The sequence below is a fragment of the Manacus candei genome, unplaced genomic scaffold (genome assembly GCF_025592945.1).
Source record: "Manacus candei isolate 608988 ecotype Guabito, Panama unplaced genomic scaffold, ASM2559294v1 h1tg000023l, whole genome shotgun sequence".
Taxonomy (NCBI): domain Eukaryota; kingdom Metazoa; phylum Chordata; class Aves; order Passeriformes; family Pipridae; genus Manacus; species Manacus candei.
The window spans coordinates 25,315,803-25,337,783 of record NW_026138071.1 but is presented as its reverse complement, the minus strand read 5'-3'; the positions used below and the strand labels follow the sequence as shown (position 1 = coordinate 25,337,783).

The window sequence follows — 21,981 nt, the reverse complement described above, 5'->3', positions numbered from 1 at the left end:
TTGTTTTGGGAAGATTGCTTCCTGACTCTACCTCTGCCTTGACTTCTTTGGGGCAGGAAAAGTTCTTCTGCACTTGAACACTGCTCAGCAAAACCGGCACAGATGTACTGCAAATCAACAGCAGTGAATGAAACCATGATTGTAACAGAACCACATACCCCCCCAGTAAAACAATAGATATGACTGCCCAGGTCTATGTTGAAGTTACAAGTGTTGTATGTAACAGTGCAGAAGCAAAACTGCATTTCTAGATGCCCTTGAAAGAGACAGAGAGCACTCGGCACAGTACAAAGGTCCACAATAGTAATTCCATAGAATTTAGGCTTATTTTCCACTAGAGTAACAGAGAGCAGACACAGGTTCAAACAGAGGTGCCTTAGTTAACCTCATCCAGTGGCAGAGTGCAAGCAGCTCTTCCTAACTGAAACCTCAGGGTTTCTCCCCTTCTTGAACACATTTCCGTAAGAATTTCCTCACTCCCACACCTGTGGGTGGGTGTGTTTGGGCAGCCCTTGCTGAGAGAAATTGTATCAAACACATTGAAATATCAATGCACACAGCACCTTTTTCTGTTCGTTTGTTCAGTCTTTGTGATTTACATGTATCTGACATACAGTGGCTGAGAAGAACGTACATTCAGCTACTGAGAATTCACTTCTAGGGTTGTGCCATCCTTACAGCATTTGATTCTCAATCTGTTTCTCAAGCAGCCAACACTAAGGATGTTCATTAAGTGTTATTCCTTCCACCCTTCCACACCCTAAGGTCACCAAGGTTGTCACTCTTGCTCCCACTCTACAAAGTATCTTGCTATGTGAGCACAGTTTACTCCTTTACTGGACATCAAACTCCACATAAAATTGCTGTGCCGATCTCAGAGCTACAAGGTTAAACTTTCAGTTCCTAAGCAAGACAGTTCACATCGAAGTGAGATACAAGGAGGTGCCTTGTGTATCTACAAAGCAGAAGGGAAGAACCTCCTCAGACACAGCTGCTGTCTGACAACCATGTTTTATGCAGAATGATTGGGCGCTACTCTGTTTTTACATCTTTCATCTGCAAAATAAGAAACTAAAGCTTCTGGAAGAAGAACACAATTACCCTACAATGGTGTAACATGACAATAAATTCAAGACAATCTGTATAAGCAAAAAGAGAAAAAGCACCCAAGCTTTTTCCAATTGGCAGTAGATAATAGTTAACAACTGCCCTGTTGGCAACCTTCAGAAGTGATCTCTAGAGCCATATAGCGGTTGGCAACCAGGGATAGCATCCAACTAGTTTCTGCATCCAGTTGTACAGAATTAGAGACATATGGAAATGAACAGCCTGGTAGAACAAGTGAACTCTGAAGCAGTGACTTCAATAAATAAATTCCTGTACACTGGCAGATGGAGAAAAGCACAGTTAAGGAGAAACTGTATTGCAGCAGCAACTTGATTTTAAACAATTTGTAAAAATCAGCCTTAACTTCAGATTTGAAGCATTTCCTTCAGTCCTCTTCTTGTTTGGGAAAATTCTCACCACTAAAGCAGGGATGGGGAAGGCAGAAAGATTTATGCAACAAAAGATACCAGAAGCTGCTTCAGGGAGCAGAGAATAGGACTGGGGAGTCACTCAATCATTTTTGCCTCTTATTACATTGCTAATCATGTCTTTGGTATCTTTCAGAAGGACACAACCAATCATTTCCAAAAGGCTAGGAAAGCAAGACGTGGAAAGACATTCTCAAGCCATATAGCAGAGTCTGAAACGTGAGCACTGTGGAATACACAGATCTCTCCAGCAGTGAATGGGAACTTGTGCTTGATGCAACAGCCACCTTCTGCACTAATTCTTCTGGAGACCAGTCTATTTCTGGGCAAACTGAATCTCTCCTGTTTACAGGCTGCAGACTGATTCCTAGTCATTGTTAAATGTGACAGATCAATGGAAAACAAGTATTACTTTTATTCCACCTTTTGTGATAAGGGGTCTCCCTGTCTGGGGATCTCAAATATTATTCTTCCTACCAGCTGTGAAACATTTTCTTGTGTATGTCTTCTAACCCCTATCGACACTATAGTCTATCAGATAGCAAGGGAACAGGTATTCATTCTAGTATCCCACTAGAAAGCACAGTGCAATGCAGAAAATTTTGTGCAGAATTTGCATTACTCTTACACATTAGATGGTATGCACACTCTTATGTCCCTCTCTTTACTCACTTCACTTAATTGTTATATAGGAGGCTGTGTATCTTTATGCATGGATGAAACCTGACAGCAACGATTTTCAATGCACAAGGACTACAAAAACAAGAAGAAAATAAGACTTTAAGGTATATTTTTATGCTTTGGAGTCTACTTCCACAACAGGATTGCACCATACTGGCATGGCATGGAAGCACTACCTGTGGTGAGCTTCTTAACCAGAACAAGCCATCCCCTATTAAACACAGAGGAGAAAATACTCCAGACAAACTTGGATAGCCCAGAGTTAATGAATCAGTTGTATGGACCAAGTACTGCACTTCTTCAGGAAAACAGTTCCTTGCTGCTGTCCTCTTTATGGGGAGCCAGGTGGATGAGATTCATGCTGCAAACTGAGGCCAAGACAAAATTAACCCAGGATTATTGTGATGCAGAAGATGATGAATTAAATTTCACTAAACAACTAAACTTCACTACACTCCATCAATAATAGGCCACCTTTTATTGCAAAGAAAGCCCCTTTCTCTTCCTGATACTTCATCAGTTAATATTGCATGTATGATCTCACTTCTTTGCACTGCTTGGTTACCCAAACACCTCAGAACTTAAATATCTGTAATACTTAATCTCCTCCTCCCATATCGCAGGGTGATCAAGAAAACCATCAGACAATGATTTTCCAAGAAGTGTACCTAAATCAAATTCCTGCATTAAGCTGAAACCATTTACAATAGAAATCACCTCAGAACCTGTTTCACTTTGATAAGAATCACCATGGGAAAGCCATGACCTGCCTTCCACAGATCCTCCCATACCTCTGTCAGCTCTATTATGGATTAGGCTATCTGCTTCACTAAATCAGCTGCCCACATAAGGTCCACAGCAAAGCAAGTATAGCCACTAACCCAAGGAGTCAAGGGCCATATACATGCACAAAATGAAAATAAAGGTGGATTACCTTTGCATGGATGCCACTGTGTAAATGTTTTGTAATACATAATAACAGCCACTATCGAAAGAGTAGAGAACAGATGGGAGGGAGGTTGTGTTGAGAAGAAGGACTCAAACAGGAATATGTATTTTCTCTCCCACCTCCTTTGGTCTGGTAACAACTCTAAATAAACTTTCACAAATCTTCAGGTACAGACAATCCCCACCAGTGTGTTCCAATACTCCAGGCAACTCTGACTGCTTTACCACCACAGTACAAGGCATTAACATGCCAACAAAATGCTGCAACATCAGATTGTGAGGTTTGGATTCCCCCCACCTCTTTTACAGACCAACTCCTCTACCCAGCATTATGGTTGCTTCATCTACTGGCACCTTCAGGAAGGTTTGATCTGATTCTGGATGATCTAGCCTGCATCTGGATGATAAAGGCTTCGCTCTCGCTCCTAAACAGCCCCAGGAAGGCAGAGAACATTACACCACAGCAACAAAAGTGGGGTCCAGCCCTTGAGACTTCCCATTATGCAGAGATGAGCTCCAGCCTCAGCTGTTGTGATAGTTTTAAACACAGTAGAACCATAGTGGTTCCCCAAGGAGTGGCATGAAGTGAATATTTATCTTCCTGGCAGTGTGGGGGCAGACAACTGACGGCATATCAGAATTTAACTGGCAATGCAGATTCAGAAAGGTTGAAAAATACCATAAGGTTAAATCCGTATGTATGAATAGTGAACAACAGAAGAGGTTGAAAAATCACCCCGTGTTCAGCCCCAGATGTCATATGGGGGGCTTCTTCCCTCACCACACGGAAAGATGCCCTCTCATTAACACTAAGTTGGAAAAACAGTCAAGAAAAACACTTTGGTTTATGTACTGACAAGTAATCTAATACTGTAAGCAGTCAAAATAGTGTGTTTCAAGAACTACCCAGCCTTCTTGAAAACAGAAGCAGCCCTGGAAAAAAAACCAACACCAACAAAAATAGAAGTCTTGTTTAAAAGTTAGTTATGAAAATGACAAAAAAAAAAAGAGAACAGCTTGAACTACATACCTTAGCTATTTGGACACACCAGTTCAGCAGGAGCTGGGAACCAATATTATCCTTATGTTCATGAACATAATCCAACAGGCAGCCATGAGGCATCAGCTGAGTGACCAGTTGAATTGTCGGGCTCAAGCAGACGCCGAGGAGTCTCACCAGGTGTGGGTGGTCCATACTGGCCATGATAAGAGCTTCCTGTAACAATAAAAGTGACCCAGTTACTCCAGTAACTTAAAGACTCTATGCATAAGATATTTCCTATTGCACCTCTAAAGGGGATCGGTGTCCTCTAAGCACCATGAATTCCTGTGCTGTCTACCCAGTGCTAGGTATACCTGGGGAACATCCAGTCTGATGTACTGTATACTTGATGTAGTGAGCCCCAAACAACAGAATCAGACTATCTGCACAGATCCAGTCATGGCTCAGATCTAAAATTCTGCACTTCCCTACATTCCCTGTCCCATTACAGCCACAGAAACAAAAGATGTAAGTGTGATACACTAAACTTTGCTTTAAGGTCTCTTTGGGCTCATTTTACTTCCCATAATTTTGCTTCCTAAATACTTGTGGTCAATGCATGGAGCATCAGCTTCATATTAGGCAAGCAAACTACTGCCTCTCGTGTATAGCAAGATGGCCAGTCATGCCTTACTTCACAAGGTATTTGAGGAACGTGTGCCAAAACGTCCTACTGGAACAGAGAATTTATGCTCAGTGTTTGTAGACTTAAGCATGTAACATTTATATGTTGATTGATGCTTTCCCAAAGTTCAACCTGAAAAGGTCTAAGGATCAGGAGGTTTAGTGTGAGCTTTTCAAATGTGCTTGATGCTCTTAAGTCCCACTGAAAGTCAGCAGATTCATTAAGCCATTAGGATATGACCATGTTACCATCTCATTGACTGCTGCACAGCAATAGCCTAAACCAGAGCTTGTGACAATGCAGTAGTAGCCCAGGTGCAGCAACACTCCTCCCTGTATCCTGATCCACAAGTAAATCACTACAGGAAGCAGCAGCTTTCTAAACCTGAGCCTCTAAGATCAGCCCCTGATTCCTCCAAAGTCCTCTTTCAACACATCTTGGATGAGTCATTTTGTTTTTTTCCATATTTCAGTTTTTCACAGAGTAAACAGGAAATAATATTCCTTTCTTTCTTCTAGACTTTGTCTTTTCCAGGCAGAAGTTTTCAGCTACCAAGCTGGGTTGTCCAGAAACAAGGATTTCATCTTGGCTATGCTATTCAACCCTAAAGCTCATACTACTGACAAGTAGCAGAGAAGTTCTCTATAAAAAACCTCCATAACTGTTCTTAGAGCTAATGCTGCCATCACAAGCAACTGGCATTTAAATGCAGCAGGGACAAAGCTCTTCTCTTTCATTCACTAAGCTGACTCCTCCATTTCAAGACCGCTTCATCATGGCAATGGAACAATGAAAAGGGAGATGAAATTGTGGCTTTGTAAAGCTATTTTGGTTCTCTGGTTTTTGTTGCCTTTTTTTTCCCCCAAAAAACCCGTATATGACATCTTTCTGACAACTTACAGAATAACAGTTGAAATAGTACCAAAGAGAGAAAGAAAGAAAAAAGGATGAGAAAAAGCTGAAGCTGTCATCTCAGGAACACAGGAACATAGCATACCCCCAACTCATAAAAGTTGGATGGTTTTTTTCCCTTCCCTATATTAAGGGGGAAAAAAAAAAAACCCCAACCAAAAAAACCCCAGTTCTGGCAAGTAGGCTGAGTTTGTATTAAAGGAAATTGCTCATCATAGTACAAAGACTATTTGAAACCAAATTGCAGAGTATTTGCATAATAGTTCTCTCTCTTTCTGTCCCTTTCTTTTTTTGGTAAAACAAAAAGATGAACAAGACACTAATTGTAGGGTTTTTTCCCTCCCAATAAGAAAAGAGCAGATGGTCCCCATTGGGGGGAGCGACTCCTTTCTTTTTCTTCCTAAATGTATGTGAAGAATAAATAAATGAATAAATGGGGGCTATTTGATGGAATGACAGAGGAGCAGATTTGAGGAAGATTCCGACACAAGAAATTAGAAAAGGGATCTGAATTTAAGTAGGTTTGTTCACATTCAGATTACTGTAGTTCCTACTCACTCAACTCTTAAGTATGGAGTCTCCTTGAAACAATTTTAGCCTTTTTTCTGCTGTGACTAGAAAATGTCCCCAAAGGCCACCAAAATAAATACCTGTCAACAGGTGCAGTATCCAGTTTCAGAGCACAAAATTCCTCTGCCTCATTTTTTTCTTTTCACCCCATTCATTTTTCTCCTGCAGATGCATAAGGAGATTGTACTTGTTGCCTACTCCCTCTCTGACTAAAGGTAAGAGTTTCCCCAGAATGGAGACCTGGAATACTTTTCTTTATAATGAGGACTGATTAGAACAGAGACAAGATATTCTGTTTGCCTACCAAGGAACCAGACAAGACTTTGAAGCATGTGCTCCCTTACTCTCCAGCAACTCACCATTTCCAAGTCTGTCTGAGTCCAAAGGAAAGACACTTCTGCACAATAAAAAAAGCAAACAGTGCCATTTGTCTTGTTCTGATGTTACGGGAAAGCACATACTTTTGGAGAACAGTTCCAGAAAAAAAAATGTTGTTAATAAAACATTATGGACTGCTCAATAATGAGCAAGGAGACTGCTCAACAGAGAGCAAGGAAACCTTCATTATAGATCTAAGCCACTAACAGATACCAATTTCGCATGAATTTTGGCTTTACATAGTTTTTCTCATTAGTAAAACTACTGGTGTTTTTCTGGAACTTGCATCTACAGGAGAACTAAACTCAGGGCTATGTCTATCCAGCACAGCACACACACAAAGTAAAAGAGATTGCAATTGTTCTGCTAGAGCCTAATTAGACAAAACAGACAAACAACAACAGAAACATTACGACTTAGTAGCATTTTAAAAATCTGTTCAGCAAATAAGGAATATGAATTCCCATTTCAAAATCTGTTTGGACACTAACGACCCTGCAGCTACAGTTTCTGTGGCATGTGGGTACTCTGCTGAGTGTTTTCTACATATTTTCTAAAATGTTTAATCAGGTAAGACACCTAAACTCACAAACTCAGCTGGGTGGCAGTGACATCTTTCAAAACCAACCTCTGCAGTTTTCTGAATCTTTTGGTAGCTGTGTGTCTGCAGATCTTGTATCTACACTCAATTGGCACAATTACATGAATGAGTTTCAAATTGTGCCTATTCTAATTTAATGGGGAGGAAACTGAGGTAGAGAAAAGCACAACCTACTATTCACAGTCACATGGGAAGTCTGAAGCAGAAGTGGGAACAGTGTCCCAGATCATTTTAGCTTTTCTTTCCTGAAAAAATTCCTTTGACAGTTGAAATATAAAAGGGATGGAGGGGAGAGAAATGATTAAGATATGGTACTTCATCTTTCCCCTGGGAGTCAGAGTCTTTGTAACACTGGCATCTGAGAAATGGCAGGAGCAGTGACAGTTTTGAAAGGCTCCTGTTGGACATCAGGCACCCTTCTTCGCCTGTCTGCAAGAGTAGGAAGTTTATCACAGGAGTAACTCTCCAGCCAGAGCAAATCCCCTTCTGGAGTTTCTGTGTGCTGTTGCTGCTCAGGTATTACTTGCTGCAGCACAGCTGTAAGCCAGCCAGCTCAGACACAGGGAGCAGCTCTGGAGCTCAGCCTGCCTTTACCTCCAAGATGCAGGTCTGTGCTGAGCCCTGACCAGCCGAGGCTCAGGTACATCAAGGTCTCAAACAAGTTACTTAAAAACAAGGCTTTCCTTCTTCGCAGCAGTGCTTGCAGTGTCAGTGTACCTGAGAGGAAGGCTGGCAAAGAAAGACTTTATTGCAGGCAGCTTGGCAGGACCACTGTTTGTGTCCCCCCAGCCTCACCGTTAGGTGAGCTGAGTTGAGCCTTCCATATTCAAGTCAGCATTACACTTCTCAGATATGCTCTTTTGAATAAAGAAATCACATCATGTTGATCATTTCTCTCTTCAGCCCCTTTTGAATGTGGTTGTATTATTGCTCCATTAAGCTCAACTCCTGTGATTTATATACACAACCCTACATTAAACAACTAAATTAAACCATGACATAAATGTTATTTTAATGGTTCACACAGATCTGCCTCCCATGTGCACAAGAGCACATCCCAAAGAAGGGGGAGTTTCCAGGTGCCAGTGACCAGACCTATGACTCTGCTTTCTGTCAGCAGAGCTATGTCAACAGGGCTCTGAGGAGGTGCAATTGCAATTGGAAAATCCCACGCAAAACTGTTTCCTGATCTATTGCTTCTCTTGAGCCACATGAAGACATCCATCTGACAAAGAATTCAGTTAGCACAGACAAAGTCTGAAAAATCTCTGATTTCCTAACCTTCTGCTTCTAAATGTTCTTGCCATAAAATGCCCTCAAATAAAGCAAAACAAAGAAAGCCAGAAAAGAACAACCCAGCTGTTTTTCCTAATCAGTGTCGAGTAAATAAATGTACTTAAAAGCTGACTTCATACCGTGCTGTGCATTTTTCTGAAAGCACAGCTGTGCTGTGGTAACAGGAGAGAGATTACATTGAACACACTGCTTTTCACATTAATTTTACATTTCTTTTAATGGCTGGGACAAACACCTGTCTCGAACGCATGTCTGACCTGCTGCAGGGCACATCCAATTACAGCCCAACATATATTTCAATGCCTTTTGTTTGTCTGCTAGGTCTTACAATTTTTTTCAGGTTATAGCTGACATAGCCTATGCAGTCTGCACAACTACTTAAGCCACGAGATAGCACAAATATACACCTAACAATACACATGCCCACACTGATTGTATGACAATAACACCCATTGCTACACTTCCCCTGTATTCCCCATGCAAAATGCTGTTTTCTTGGCCTTAGAGTACTACTATACTTCAACACTTGGGCTGCACATTTCACCCCTCGGGCAGATACTCTCTGGAAAGCTGCTGTGGAAATGTCTCAGCCACTTCTGAAAATGAAATGAGAGTTGCAGCTATAGGGACCAGCAAAGGATATCGGAGTCCCACAGTGGAACAGCAGCAAACAGAGGCAGGACAGTAACAGAATAAACTGCCATAGCTGGTTTTCCAGGAACTCTTTTATAGTCATCAGGAATGAGCACATTAATATGGCACTTCCAGGCAAAAGTCTTATTTGGGACTTGGCAACAGCCTCTATAACCAATTTTACTGCTGCGTAATATGTAATACAGTGAATACACTTGAATGCTGCAGAGTCAGCCCTGAGGTTACTGCTGCAGGACTGAGCTTGTGCAAGTATGGCAACACATCCCATGTCCTGAGAAAACAGGTTTCTATGACTGCGCCCTTGTGGGAGATGGTGACAACACTCAGGTTGTGTACAACATTCTCTCAACTTCTCTCTGGAGAAGCAGGACCCAGGAGCAAATGAACAAAGGTATTTAAAAAAATAATCTTTCTATACATTCACATCCATACTCCAAGCATAAAGCAAGATGAATGTTTACAGTAGGTACAGGTTCATCAACAATTGTTGCACTGAAGTGTAGCAGTGCACATCCAGGTCCAAATTCTATGTTAACGCTCACCAATTGCTTTTTCTGTGGGGAAACACTGAGTGTGGCTGGCACAGCAGGAAATAACTAGAGGTCTAAATCAAGGCCCTGTCACTAAAGAAGTCTAATGAGCTGTTAGCCAGAGTTTTGCACTAACCACCATCTCTGTGAAACTCCCTTCATGCTTGTTTTGCTTTAGGAAGCCATGTTAAAGAAGCTGTATGTGACCAAACAGAGAAGATAACAGTATGAGTCTTGTTTACATGTGTTTCCTCAGAGCCAGGACAAACTCCTATGATTAAAGAGCCTACAGATTTAGAATGGGTGCTTTTGGACTTCATATCTTTTGGATGTAAGAGATTTGAACTTTTTAGTGTTTGGTTTTCAATAAGGAGTTTAAGCAGAGGTCTGTTGGGTAGTAAGTGTAGTAAGTGTAGTCACTGCATACTTAGACTGGAGTACAAGTGTTTTGCATCATTAAATGGTGAGATTAACTTATTTCTTCAGAAAGTTCTGGAAATTGGTCTGTCAGGTTTGTCATTACTCCAAGAACTCTCTAGGATAAAAACTAAAACTGAAAAACAAAATAAAATTCCACATCAGGGACCACACCCTGTAGTCCATCAGGTACAAATGTGATGGAAACAGCATAAGGCAAGTGCCACTCACTTGGCTCCTATCAAACTAGTTCCATCAGGAGAAGGTGGCTCTGGATCAGCGTCCCAAACTGCATTCAGGCTGAAGCCTGGTGATGAGCAAGGCATGGTACAACACTGGAGTAGTGTGCTCTCCACTGTCCAAGAGCAGGGTTGGTCCCTGGCTGGCCTCTCACTGCTGAGTGGGTACGTGGCCTTTTCTGGAGGTGGTGTCTCTAAATGTGCTGCATTTCTCAGAGCAGGCAAACCCTCCGAGACTCCTCTGCCTGTCACAGCACTTGCACACAGCAGAGAGTACACAGTCTGACTGACTTTGCTGCAGAGACACAGCCTGCATTGTTGACACTGAATTCCAACGCAAGCGACTGCCCCATGTGATTCAAATGCATCAGAGAGATGCCCCACTTTCCTCCTAACACTTGAAACTAGCACAATTCAGGGATTTGAAAGCTCTTCCTCTTGAAGGTGATGCTTACAGACTGCTGGGTCAAATCTGCCCACCTTTGGGAAGCAGAAGGTCCTATTCATGCAGGAATAGACACCTTCATGTGCTCACAGAAGCAAGTCTGGGTCACTATATATTTTGGAGCAACATAAAATAAATTAGAAAAAAAAAAAAAAAGTAAAAAGCACTCCAGTGATGCCTGTCTTGCAAACACTGAGGGCATGGACCTCCATGTTGACTCCAGCAGGACTCAGGTGCTTAGAGTTAAGTACATATTTAAATGCTCGAAAATACAGGAGATACATTTTGTAGAACCCACACACTATACACTTCTTACTTCTCCCTGCTTTGTACCAATTAAGTCTCCCAATTCATCAGAGCCTGAGTTAGCAGAGGAGGAATCTCAAGCCTAAAGGAACAGACCTCTAGTGCGCAACAAACTAAGTGAAGATTTTCCATCAAACATTTGGTCAGGGGACAGCTCCCACCAGCCTTTCTGTGAACCTTGCCCAAAAACACTGATTATGGTGATGAGAAAGCCCATTTTCAGTTCACTTTTATTCATAAATAGCCAAGAGTTCAGGATCTCAGCAACTAGAAGTGTTCCCACTGAAAGTTATCACAAGAAGTAACAGTGGGTTTCAGGCTGGAGATTTCCCCCTTGCAGATCAGGTGTTAGTGGTTCAAGAGCACACAACACCTCTTAGTAAAAATATTGTATCATTCTGACAAATGTTTTACTTACAGTTTGTGACATACATCACTATTTCAGAGCAGTCTGTCAAAAGTGATTTATTTCTTACTATTTTGATGCAACTAGCAAAAATGCTTGAAGTTTTAACCGTACAGTCTAACAAAGCCTAACAGTCTAACAAAGAATTCGAATGTGAGAGTAAACAGATCTTGTCCCTGACCAGTTTATATACAAATTTAGCCTCAGCTGCAGATTCCTTTCAGAAGGAGGGAGTTATTGCTTGGATTTTTGACTTAAGTGAGTGATGGCGAGGTCTTAAGAATGAGTGATAAAAAAAAAAATCTATCAAGTTCTCACTCCTTTCTGAAGAGTCTTCGGGCATTGCTCTGATATTTTCTGTTACTGCTGAAAAGCTTCACTTTATAATCACACACTCAAAGCTCCTTCCTTCTTCAGGATCAGTTTAAAGGGACAGCATCAGATTAAAACCTAATTTCATCAAGTGTGTAATCAACATTAAGAATTGTTTTAATCAAAGATACATTTTGCCTGTAATGCAGGTATTTCACCTCTCACTACTGAGAATTCAAATCAGACTCATCTCCACCTTTCCCTCATCTGCATTCAGCTGCTCAAGAGCATCACACTCAGCACTCAAGTACTGCAAAGGGATGTTATTTAAACAAGGAAAGTTTCATTGGACTATTTGGTTCACAGTTAGATTTTTTTTCTGACCAAGCTGTCATCAGTGAGCCACAAAGTCCTCAAAAGCTGTCTCACATTCCCTGTGTCACAGCGCTTCCATATCACTCTGCCTGTGGTTTTCTCCTCAGCTTCTACAGTTCTTCCTCCCACATTTTCTTCCCTACTTTCATGCACACAGTGTTTAATATTCCAATTTGGATTTGACAACAGTCCTATCTAATAAACATAGTCTGACTCTTAAAACAATTGAAAACAGAAATTCACCAGAGTTCATTCAGCAAATGACAAAAACAGGTGCTTCAATCACCATTAGATTTCAAAAAAACATCTTCTAGCTGAGGAACTCACTGGAACATATCTCTCACTGAAAAGCTTCAGCAGAAACTCTTCCTTTTAGTTTCAGCAAGTGAATAAATATATTTCACCAAGAAATATTTGTTCAATATTTTGCCAAGAAAACAATTCATCAGTGAAACTAATTTTCTCTCCTCATTGCAAACACCATTTCCCCCAAACATTTTAATTACTAAAATAACTTCTCAGAGGACTTGTGTCTTTAGCAGGTGACTCTGGGCACTGACCTAAGCCAACCAGAATTCATTTTAAAAAAACCCAAAAAACTATTGGCTTAGGTTCAGAAAACAAAGAGCAAAATTCTGCTTTTATGTACACAGATCATCCCACTGAACTCCATCAAAGGGCACTGCACAGACAGCAAAAGCACCTCAACACCAGGGAATGTTTCCCAGTAGATTCAGCCTGGGGGCTGCCTATGCACTGACATTAGTCAGTAAATGGAAGCCCAGAGAATTACCCCTATCTAGACCCTGTTCCATGTTCATCTACTTAACTGAGGTCTTACGTTTCCATCAGATAAACTATTCTTTGACTGTACCTCAGCTGTTGCCTACCTTTGCATCGACTCTGCTCCATATCACAGATTCTCCCTCTGCAAGCCCATCAATGAAAGTCTTCAAAGCTTTTATTGAGCAAATGCAACAGAGCTGCAATTGGCCAACATAGCTCAAAAGTCTCTTCTTAAACATTTCTGTATTATTTGTCATGTAAAGCATGAAGATAAAACCAGGCCCTGGTCTATCAGAAACGTACGTAATTCTATTTCGTACAATGCATATTTGTCTCTGTAATTAAAAGCCTAATATTCTATACGAAGCAGAAACCTTCAAGACACACTTGTAATCACCTTGCAAGTAACTAAGAGCTATTCTCTCTCTCTTACTGCTAATACACAATTTGCCTTATATATCAAGTGTCATCCAGTTTCTTTAAAATACGTGACCTGGGGGACAGCACTGATGACAAGAGATGTTTGAAAAGAACATTTTAAACACATTCTCAGTGGATAAGTAGACAAAATAGCTGAAAAAAACTGTCTGAAAGAAACACCTCATACAGTATTTGCTTGTTTAAGTAAACATTCAGAGGTAATTTAAAACCAGAGCATAATTACAAATTAATTAAAAAAATAAAGTAATTCGCTTAGAGGTTAGGAGATGTGTGTTGCAATCCAGAGTCCCATTTATAAATTGTTATAGTAATAATCATTTCTCTGCCCTTTAGCTGCTGTGTCTATCTGGATTGAATGCCTTTCAGGGCAGGGACAAGCTCATTGTATTTTCAACAGGTCCAAGAGTTGCTGCATATTACAACAAAAAGTAACATGAAAGTTAATATGGCAAACGTTGCTCTGCAAAACCTTTTTAATTTTGGAACTACAGTTTCAGTATTGAAGGACCAGGCATTTCAAACCAGCAATTGCTGCTCTGTGGACTGCCAGCCCCAGCATGACCTCGGCTCTATCCCTTTATTCCAGTTACTGCAGTGGTACCTAAAAGGTATTGGCAGAATATGACAAAGATTATCAGTAAGCCAGTCAGGTACCAGATTTCCATCTTATTTTTCTCTTACAATTATGGGACAAGTAGCAATAGGGACAGCTGACTATCAGTTGTAAATAATATGTGGAATATTAATATAAACAGATGATAATTATTTTTATAAATCTGTGACAGTTGCTGATGTATCAGAGGTGTCTGGATCGGTGCTGAGACATGGAAACAATTTTTGAAGGGTTATCTGCAACAAAGCACTAAGGGAGAAGTATTCCAAACTACAGTATTCTGCAGGTAAAATATATTTCAACAGTGATACTTCAGATTCAGCTCCTGTAAGCCTGAGTTCCTGTACCCTTACATTCCTATTAAAAACGGTCACAGCATGAGTCTTGGATTTTTTTTTCTCACTACAACACAATAACCCTTGTTCTCCCTTAACTTTAAGTTGACTTGGCACTTTGGCAGCATAAAACCAAGTATGACAAATACAATGCATTGATCCTCCAGGGCCCTTTGCCCTTGCTTACTTTCTGCGTTGTTGCTGATCTGTGAATTGCAGCACATGCTGGAGCTCACCCAGCCCCATCAGCCTGCCTTCATGACAAATCTGATATGGAATAGCCTGCCCATCTGGCACTGAGCTAAATCACAGACAAGTGTGCTTCAAAAATGATTAGCCAGCATATTCATGCAGTTTTACAGCCAGCTCCTCTGACAAATATCAAGACATTTCTTCTTCAGTCTTTCCCTCAAACCTCATTAGAGTCACCTTTAATCTCAAACTACTGATGGTTTGTTTGGGATGTATTACAGTTAAGCCTGTGGAAACAGTACCTCTCTTTTATTAACAGAGGTCCCATAAAAATCTGCGTTTTTTATCTGCGTGGCAACATTTTGGCATACACGTTGCCCTTTGGGAACTTAAACATTAACATGTGCCTATTTTATATTGCTAATGTGAGCTGGAGGCACAAAGAAAGAATGCAAAGCAACAGGATCTTTCTTAAATACAGGTTTTTAGTTTCTTTTAGTGGTAAATCAGCACTAATCACCTGGTTGTCAGCACCAAATGCTTCTTTAAAACTGGATATTTGTGTCAGCTTCCTCTCACAACAGATCAAGCATTGTTCAAGAATCTCATTTTCCATTTTGCCAAGTTTTGTCAGTTTTATTTCTGCACTTTGCATCTGAATGTCAGAAAGACTGTATGAAGCATTCCAGTATTCCTGCTGATGTTTAAGGAAGGTTGTTTCTCATGTTTGTAATGACAAGTCTTTCAGCTACAGACTTCCACTCCAGCAAGATCTGTGCTTACAGAGGTATATCTTCCCCTCTGCCTTAAATCACACCATTCACTTGTTGTGCAGATGAAAAGACCCACACCTGCAGGCAGTATCCTCCTGGGACACGAGTCCCCAGAATTCATGGCCTTACAGCATCAAACAGAAATTTTTATTGAAGTGTGTAAGATTACTCTCCTAAAAGCCCAAATTCAGATACAAGTACATAAGTCCTGGGAAAATATGAAGCTGGAGGAGAGCATTCTGGTCCAGGTCCAGATTTAACCCATAGTAAAGGGTGGCAACACACAGCACAATGCCAAGAACAAGCCCTCACAGTACTGTATGCAACAGAAAGCTCATCTTGGAAATACAAATCCCACAAACGTCTGATTAATTAAACTATTGTGTACCACTTATGATACTCACAGCACCACTTCTCTCCCTCTTATTTTTTTTTTAATATTCTCATCTGTTGCCTGTTTGGTTTGTAGTTTTCAAAAAAGCTCTCTTCTACTGTGTCCCGATAAAACAGTGGCAAATATGGGACCCTGACCTTCGTAAAACTAATGTATACAGCCAAGCAAATAACTGACTTCATGTTTCAGTAACCAAGCCCAAAAGTGCACTTCAAAGCAACAAGTATCAACCCTGTTATTGGGGTACCTTATACCTTTAAAGAGGAAGTGTAATACAGGACATCAGCTCAAAATGTTTTCTTCATACACACACACACACACACACTTTACAGCCAAAACTAATTCTTGAATTTGATTAGAATTTTAAATAGTTTCAATGAATCCACAGCTGTATTTCTCAGTGAATAAGGTAACACTCCCACCAGATCTTCTCCCCACTCACAGATTTATCCAACCTCATGCAGGGATTCCAAGTCATAAAACAATACAAACTTGAAATAAGGAGTTCTGCAATTGCCATAACAAAAAGCATCTGAATATACTTCCTACCTCATTTAGGAAAAACTCATACTGTCAGTCATTCACTAAAGCATGGGATTCTTCCTTAAACCCGTGGCAGACTTCTTGGAAGGATTACTCCAGAGGTGAGGTCCTGGCCCTGCTGAATTCACTGGCAAATTCACAGCTCTCAGAGGTTTCACTGGAGCTCAGATTTCCCCCATCAGCAGTAGCAAGCCAACTCACTTTCACTCACTGTATTTTCCAGTTAGAGTGTTATGCCAGCAGAATTGTTTCCAAACAGCCTGGCTTGTTTGTCTATGCTTGTACTTCATCCTTTCTGTGTCTATATTTTCTCCATACAGCCACTTGCCCTTGCACATGGAAAATTAACATCCCCCCTGCACATACACACACATTTTACCCTCACATTCTATGCAAGGAAAAATTACTGAAATAAAAGGTTACAGGAGAAAATTATTATTTAAGATGGAAATAACAGAAATGTAGCCTTGAAACAGTTAATCTTCAGATGACTAAAAGCAGTTAACCTTCAGCAGTGATCAGATTTCCAGCTTCTGTAGAGGCTGATCACTCTCGGGGCCTGTGCATGGCATGCAGCGTTCTCAAGGACAGCTTGATTTCTGGCATCTCTGGACAAGTTGGAAATTGTAATTGCAATCACAGTGAGCTTCCATGCCTGGAACTGACAGGCAAACAGCTCCCCCTCCTAAGTGGCTCTACTTACACTTACAGTGTGTGCGAGTGGGAGTGGGGAGGCTGCACAAAAGGGAGTCTACAATCAGAGGAGTTAGGTCACCCCTTGCCCCCACCCTCAGCAACTTGACGTGATGGAGTGAAAACCTGTTTCAATTGCAGCTGGAGCGCAGTGCCAGGCAGTTCTGACACACACCCTTAATGCCATTTGGAAAGGAGGATGTTTACATAAATGACAGCAGAAGAAGATAAAGAAAAAGGTCTCATTGCTGCCATAAAGGATTTCATTTGTTCCTACAGTTGCCCTTTAAACTGAGGTTCAAGATGAACTTGGTGGTGTTTCCCAAGTAGCCCAGGCAGTCAGCGGAATGACTGTGAGGTGCCTGGATCCAGCTACTGTCAGTACTAACATCTTTTCAGACTTTCAGAAGCATCTACATGGTCTGATCTGAGTCAAACACCTGGATAGGCAGTAGCATGAAATGTGTACAGGGAATTAAAAATAATCAAGGGACAGACAAAAATATTTCTCCAGTCACTTATATAGTCACGTAAGGCAGCATCTTACAAGGAGACTGAGTGCAAATGCATCTGTGTCAGCTGAGAAACTACACCACAGAGTGTGTCTGTAGCCTCAAGGGCTCTGTGAATGCCACTGCAGGCCAAGGAAAGAACCCAAAGTCTAAAGCCAGTGGTGGAAACCAAGGAAAGGTAAGTCTTCTCTCACCTTCCCCACCTGACTAGCTAGCTGTACCTCCAGTGTACTTCCCACAATGGCATCTAGACATACCCGAAGAAACAAAGAAAGCATCTAGACCTATCCATATCTCTGTGGGTTTTCAGCTGAACAGGAGATAAAACTCTCTTTTGCTAGGTGGCTATATGATTTTTTTTCTCTTGAAACCTCTGAACTGAAGATAAGTTTGATACTGATATCCTCAAGTCAAGGACTTGTCTTTATCATAAGACAATTTAGAAAAAGCTGTTTCTTTCTGCAGCACATCTGACTGCTTTATTAATTTAGTTAATTAGGCCGGATGTAAAGAAAAGATGTTGGTATCAGCCCCTTATATGCAGCTTTAATTCGTTTACTGCATGCCTGGTGGAGGTCATTGTCACATATTTGCACTTTGTGTGACAAATTCTCTCCTGCATACCGAACACTACTCCTACAGACAGCAGGGAACTGCAGTGAGTCCAGGCCAAGGCAAGAAGCCCCTAGATCTTAATTATAAAACCATAGAAGAAATAACTGCCTCTGAAGCTCTCTTACCAGGAAACAAATGAGAATGGGAAATTTATTTCCAACCATAAATCCCAAACCCTTCAGTTTAATTTTTCCCAAGTTAACTTTCTCACCTAGCTAAGCAGCGCTGCCTTCTATTATTAGCTCCTGGTCCAATATCAGCTGACCACCATCAGTCAAACTGTCTTCATCTCAATGAGCTCAGGGACTCCCAAGGAACTCTATGTATGCTGACTTGTGCTTGCAGCCTCTAATTATTTCCTAACAGATAATGGAGCATTTAAGTTCAGAGAGGATAGATTAAACTTGTAAGTGGATCAAAACCCTGGACAGAATCAGAGCTCACAGGATTACTTGCTGGAAACATCGGTCTTAGAGGGCTAGAGAGGGAAGACTGACATCAGCTGTCTGTTTCCTCAAGACAAGTTTATTTTTTCAGCATCAAAGGCTGTTTGCTATGCTCTCCAACTGCAGTATGACTTTAGAATCTATTACATTACCAGTCAGGCATCTGGCTTGATGTTAAACCATCTGATGAGGCCAATGGCTACTTGACTTATCACTTATCATAACAGTCAAATAAATTGAGGCTGAGGAAAGGAAATTGTTTTCACAATGCACCCTGAAATCTGGTTGGTGGGAGGGATGACGGTGGTTTTTTTTAAGTTATGTGTTGTTATTAAATAAGCAAAGAATCTATGAAGTAGTGCTGCACCTCACCAAAGAAGAATTCTTTCACAGATGAAGGTGAAAGAACTGTTTTAAACACTGCAACAGACAGACTCATTTCACAAACTCTTTCCCTGAGTCCTGGTTTCCTGCAGTTTTAGGACTCACGAGGTGGAAGATGGTGCCCTGCATAGATCAGAGATTCTGTATTGATAGAACTCCTGGTTTTTTGCTTATTGTAATAGCAACTGCCAACTCCCTGCCATCATCATGTGACCTCTCAGTGGCAGCTATACAGTTTTCTTATTCTAACCTCTTTCTTTACTCCTTCTTTATTTTCTTAATCTTTTTTCTTCCTTTACTCTTTTCTTAGTCTCTTGTGGGTAACTTAAAACTGATGGGTTGTATTTTACTTAAGTTGTGGTTGTCATGTGCTGGGTGCTTTAGTGAAATGCTTCTCCTTGGCTGTATGTTACTTCTGTGAACCTTTTGCCAAAATGCTTATTTTCTTACTAAATTAAAAGAAGTCTCTTGTGAAAAGTCTGTGGCTTCTTCTCTTTATGCAAATTCAAGGTATTAAAGAACTACAAGGCTTTGCAAAATATTCCGTGGTGAATTACTTTGGAGTCTTAGACATAAGTAAAACACCTGGGCAGCTCGTGGCTTTGACCCAGGGCTTTAAAATAAGTCCCTATTCCACTGTCAAGTAGCCCCTTAGCTGCATATTTGCCTTTTTGTCTCAGTACAAGCATGTCTTCCCTGCCTAAAACTCAGGCCCTTCTTAAATTCTGTTACCAGCCTTGGGGTGAGGAGCAAGATGTAGTTCCCTCCTGATACCCCTGTGTCTGCTGGTGACTCCCTCCCAGGCACACTTGCAGGCAGACCAGTAGCAAGAGCACCTGCACTCTAGATTCAAATTTCAGCCCCCTTCTGGGGACAAGAGGTGTGACCAGCCAAGTAGGGAGGAGAAACTATAACCCTCCAGTTTAAGCACATAACCATTTCAACACCCGAGGGGAAAGTATTTTAGATTCCGAAATTATTCCAGAGATAATACATACTCAGAAACACGTGGAAAAAATGTAAACCTACATTTTACAAAACTGTAACAACATCCTCAGCGTGGTGAAAACAAATGCATAAAAGCCCACACGTACATTCTGGTTCTGCCCTGGAGAAGGCAGTCTGGGTTCCTTTGCAGACTCCAGGTTGCATTGTTGTAACAGACATGGACTGCTGCAGTGATAAAAACTATGTAAGAACGCAGGGAGCAGAGCAAAAGAAAAGAGCTGACTGGGAATGTGTGGAGAAAGACTGGAAAAAAGACTTTGCTGCAACTCCCCAAAGAAAAATTCCAAATAAGGGATGTGTTTTTTGATGATGGTCAATTCATCATCCCCTGATGGGAACGGGTGGGAGGCATTTGGCCCTAGTAGGTCTAATATCAGGCATTATATCATTATAGTCATTACTGATCCATTAGCGGGTGTTCAGGGTGCTCAAATGATAGCCCAGTAGCCAAATTGTTGTTCTTTACTCTTTCAGCATAACATTTAGCAGAATTTCAGGAGCTCACAGAGCACTTTTAGACTTGCATTCTGCCAACATCAGAAGTTTTAACCAGAGCTATGGGTAGTGGCACTAGCATCTATACCAGCTATTTCTGTAGACACTCAAGTGTCCCAAGTGCTCCCTCTGTACACAAATCACCGTTTACCAAAGGTTTTCCATTTTCCAGAGCCTCTCTAAAAGGAATGGTAACTTTTACTTGCAAGCACAAGGACATTCACAATCCAGGGAAGAAGTAATTGCTGACAGAAGCACACCTGTACTTGACAAGGACAAAAAAATGAAAGTCAAGGGTGTGACTCATATAATGACACCTCCTTCCCACTAATCTCCTCTTCCCATTCCCTACCAACATGTCAGACCCTTATTTGAGAAAGACCTAACCCCACTATGTTCATAACAGCATTTAGCCACCCATGTACCTTTAAAACATATTCATAATACTCTTCTTACTGAAGTACAACTGATGTATTTTTTTCCATACATACACTTAAATGTTCCTCATAAAGTAAGATAGTAAACTGTATTCTGTTTTATCAGGATAGCTGTACTGACCAAAGTCTTGGAGTGTGAATGAGTCAAACACATTTTTCTACTTGTACTCTTCACTGAAAGATATTTAAGTTATCTCCTTGTAATGGCTTATAATTTTTAAACATTTAACATATCTTTTCTGGGACAGGGAGGAGTGGTCACATTAAAACCATAAACAGCATCTAGGTCATTCTCTTTCAGAATGTAGCTTGTTTCAGGAAATAAATGACTGGGTTAGGAGGCAAGGAAGGCAGGACTGGATGAACAATTAGTCAAAAGAAGGAAATGAAATCATCTTCTTCACCCATGCAGTACAGCAAAGGATTACAGACCACTGTACATATATCAAAACCAGCATTGATACAAAACCTTATTATTTCTTCTTATTGTCACTTGCGTCAGCTAATTCTGAAGTCCAATTCTCTTTTATTATGATTAAAAACAAATTAAAGGTTATTTTTAACCTCAGGAACTAAAACCAACTTTAACTTTTCTCTCACCTTGTTACCACTGGGTCAGAGGCTCATGAGAAACTTCTAATTTAGAGAGAGACCTTTCCTAGTGTAACTGTACCTTACAAATCTCTAGAGCTGCCAAAAACCCTTCATCATTTCTGAGCCATTTATCAGGTGTTAGGACACTGGAGGGAACTGTGGTCTGCTGAACTAAGTCCGCTGAACAAGCTAAACTATGAAACCTCAGACAAGCAAATCTGCCTTTTAACCTTACGTTTTCTTTGTAGAGCGCTTCAAGGTAAATCAGCATCAGAGCAGCAGATATTACTATTACTTTATCAGATCAGACTCAGCTGGTGCAAGGTGCTCAGTTCCACTGACTTTCATATAGTAATAACATTCTCTTACCTTTAGGCTGGAACCTACATCACTGACTGCTGATACTAATTACCCCTTCAGTGCAATTTATTGCTTTTAAATAGGGTTG

The 21,981-nt window shown here is 40.9% G+C and overlaps 1 protein-coding gene across 4 annotated transcripts in view; it reads right to left on the bottom strand.

The window, feature by feature from the left end:
• Positions 1-21,981, bottom strand: part of ERBB4 (erb-b2 receptor tyrosine kinase 4) — a 603,712-nt gene that overhangs the window by 93,756 nt on the left and 487,975 nt on the right. For all 4 annotated transcript variants that reach the window (XM_051786747.1, XM_051786748.1, XM_051786745.1 and 1 more), the window contains exon 20: positions 4,195-4,380. In XM_051786747.1, the coding sequence (XP_051642707.1) occupies positions 4,195-4,380 (186 nt within the window). The remainder of the gene's footprint in view (positions 1-4,194; positions 4,381-21,981) is intronic.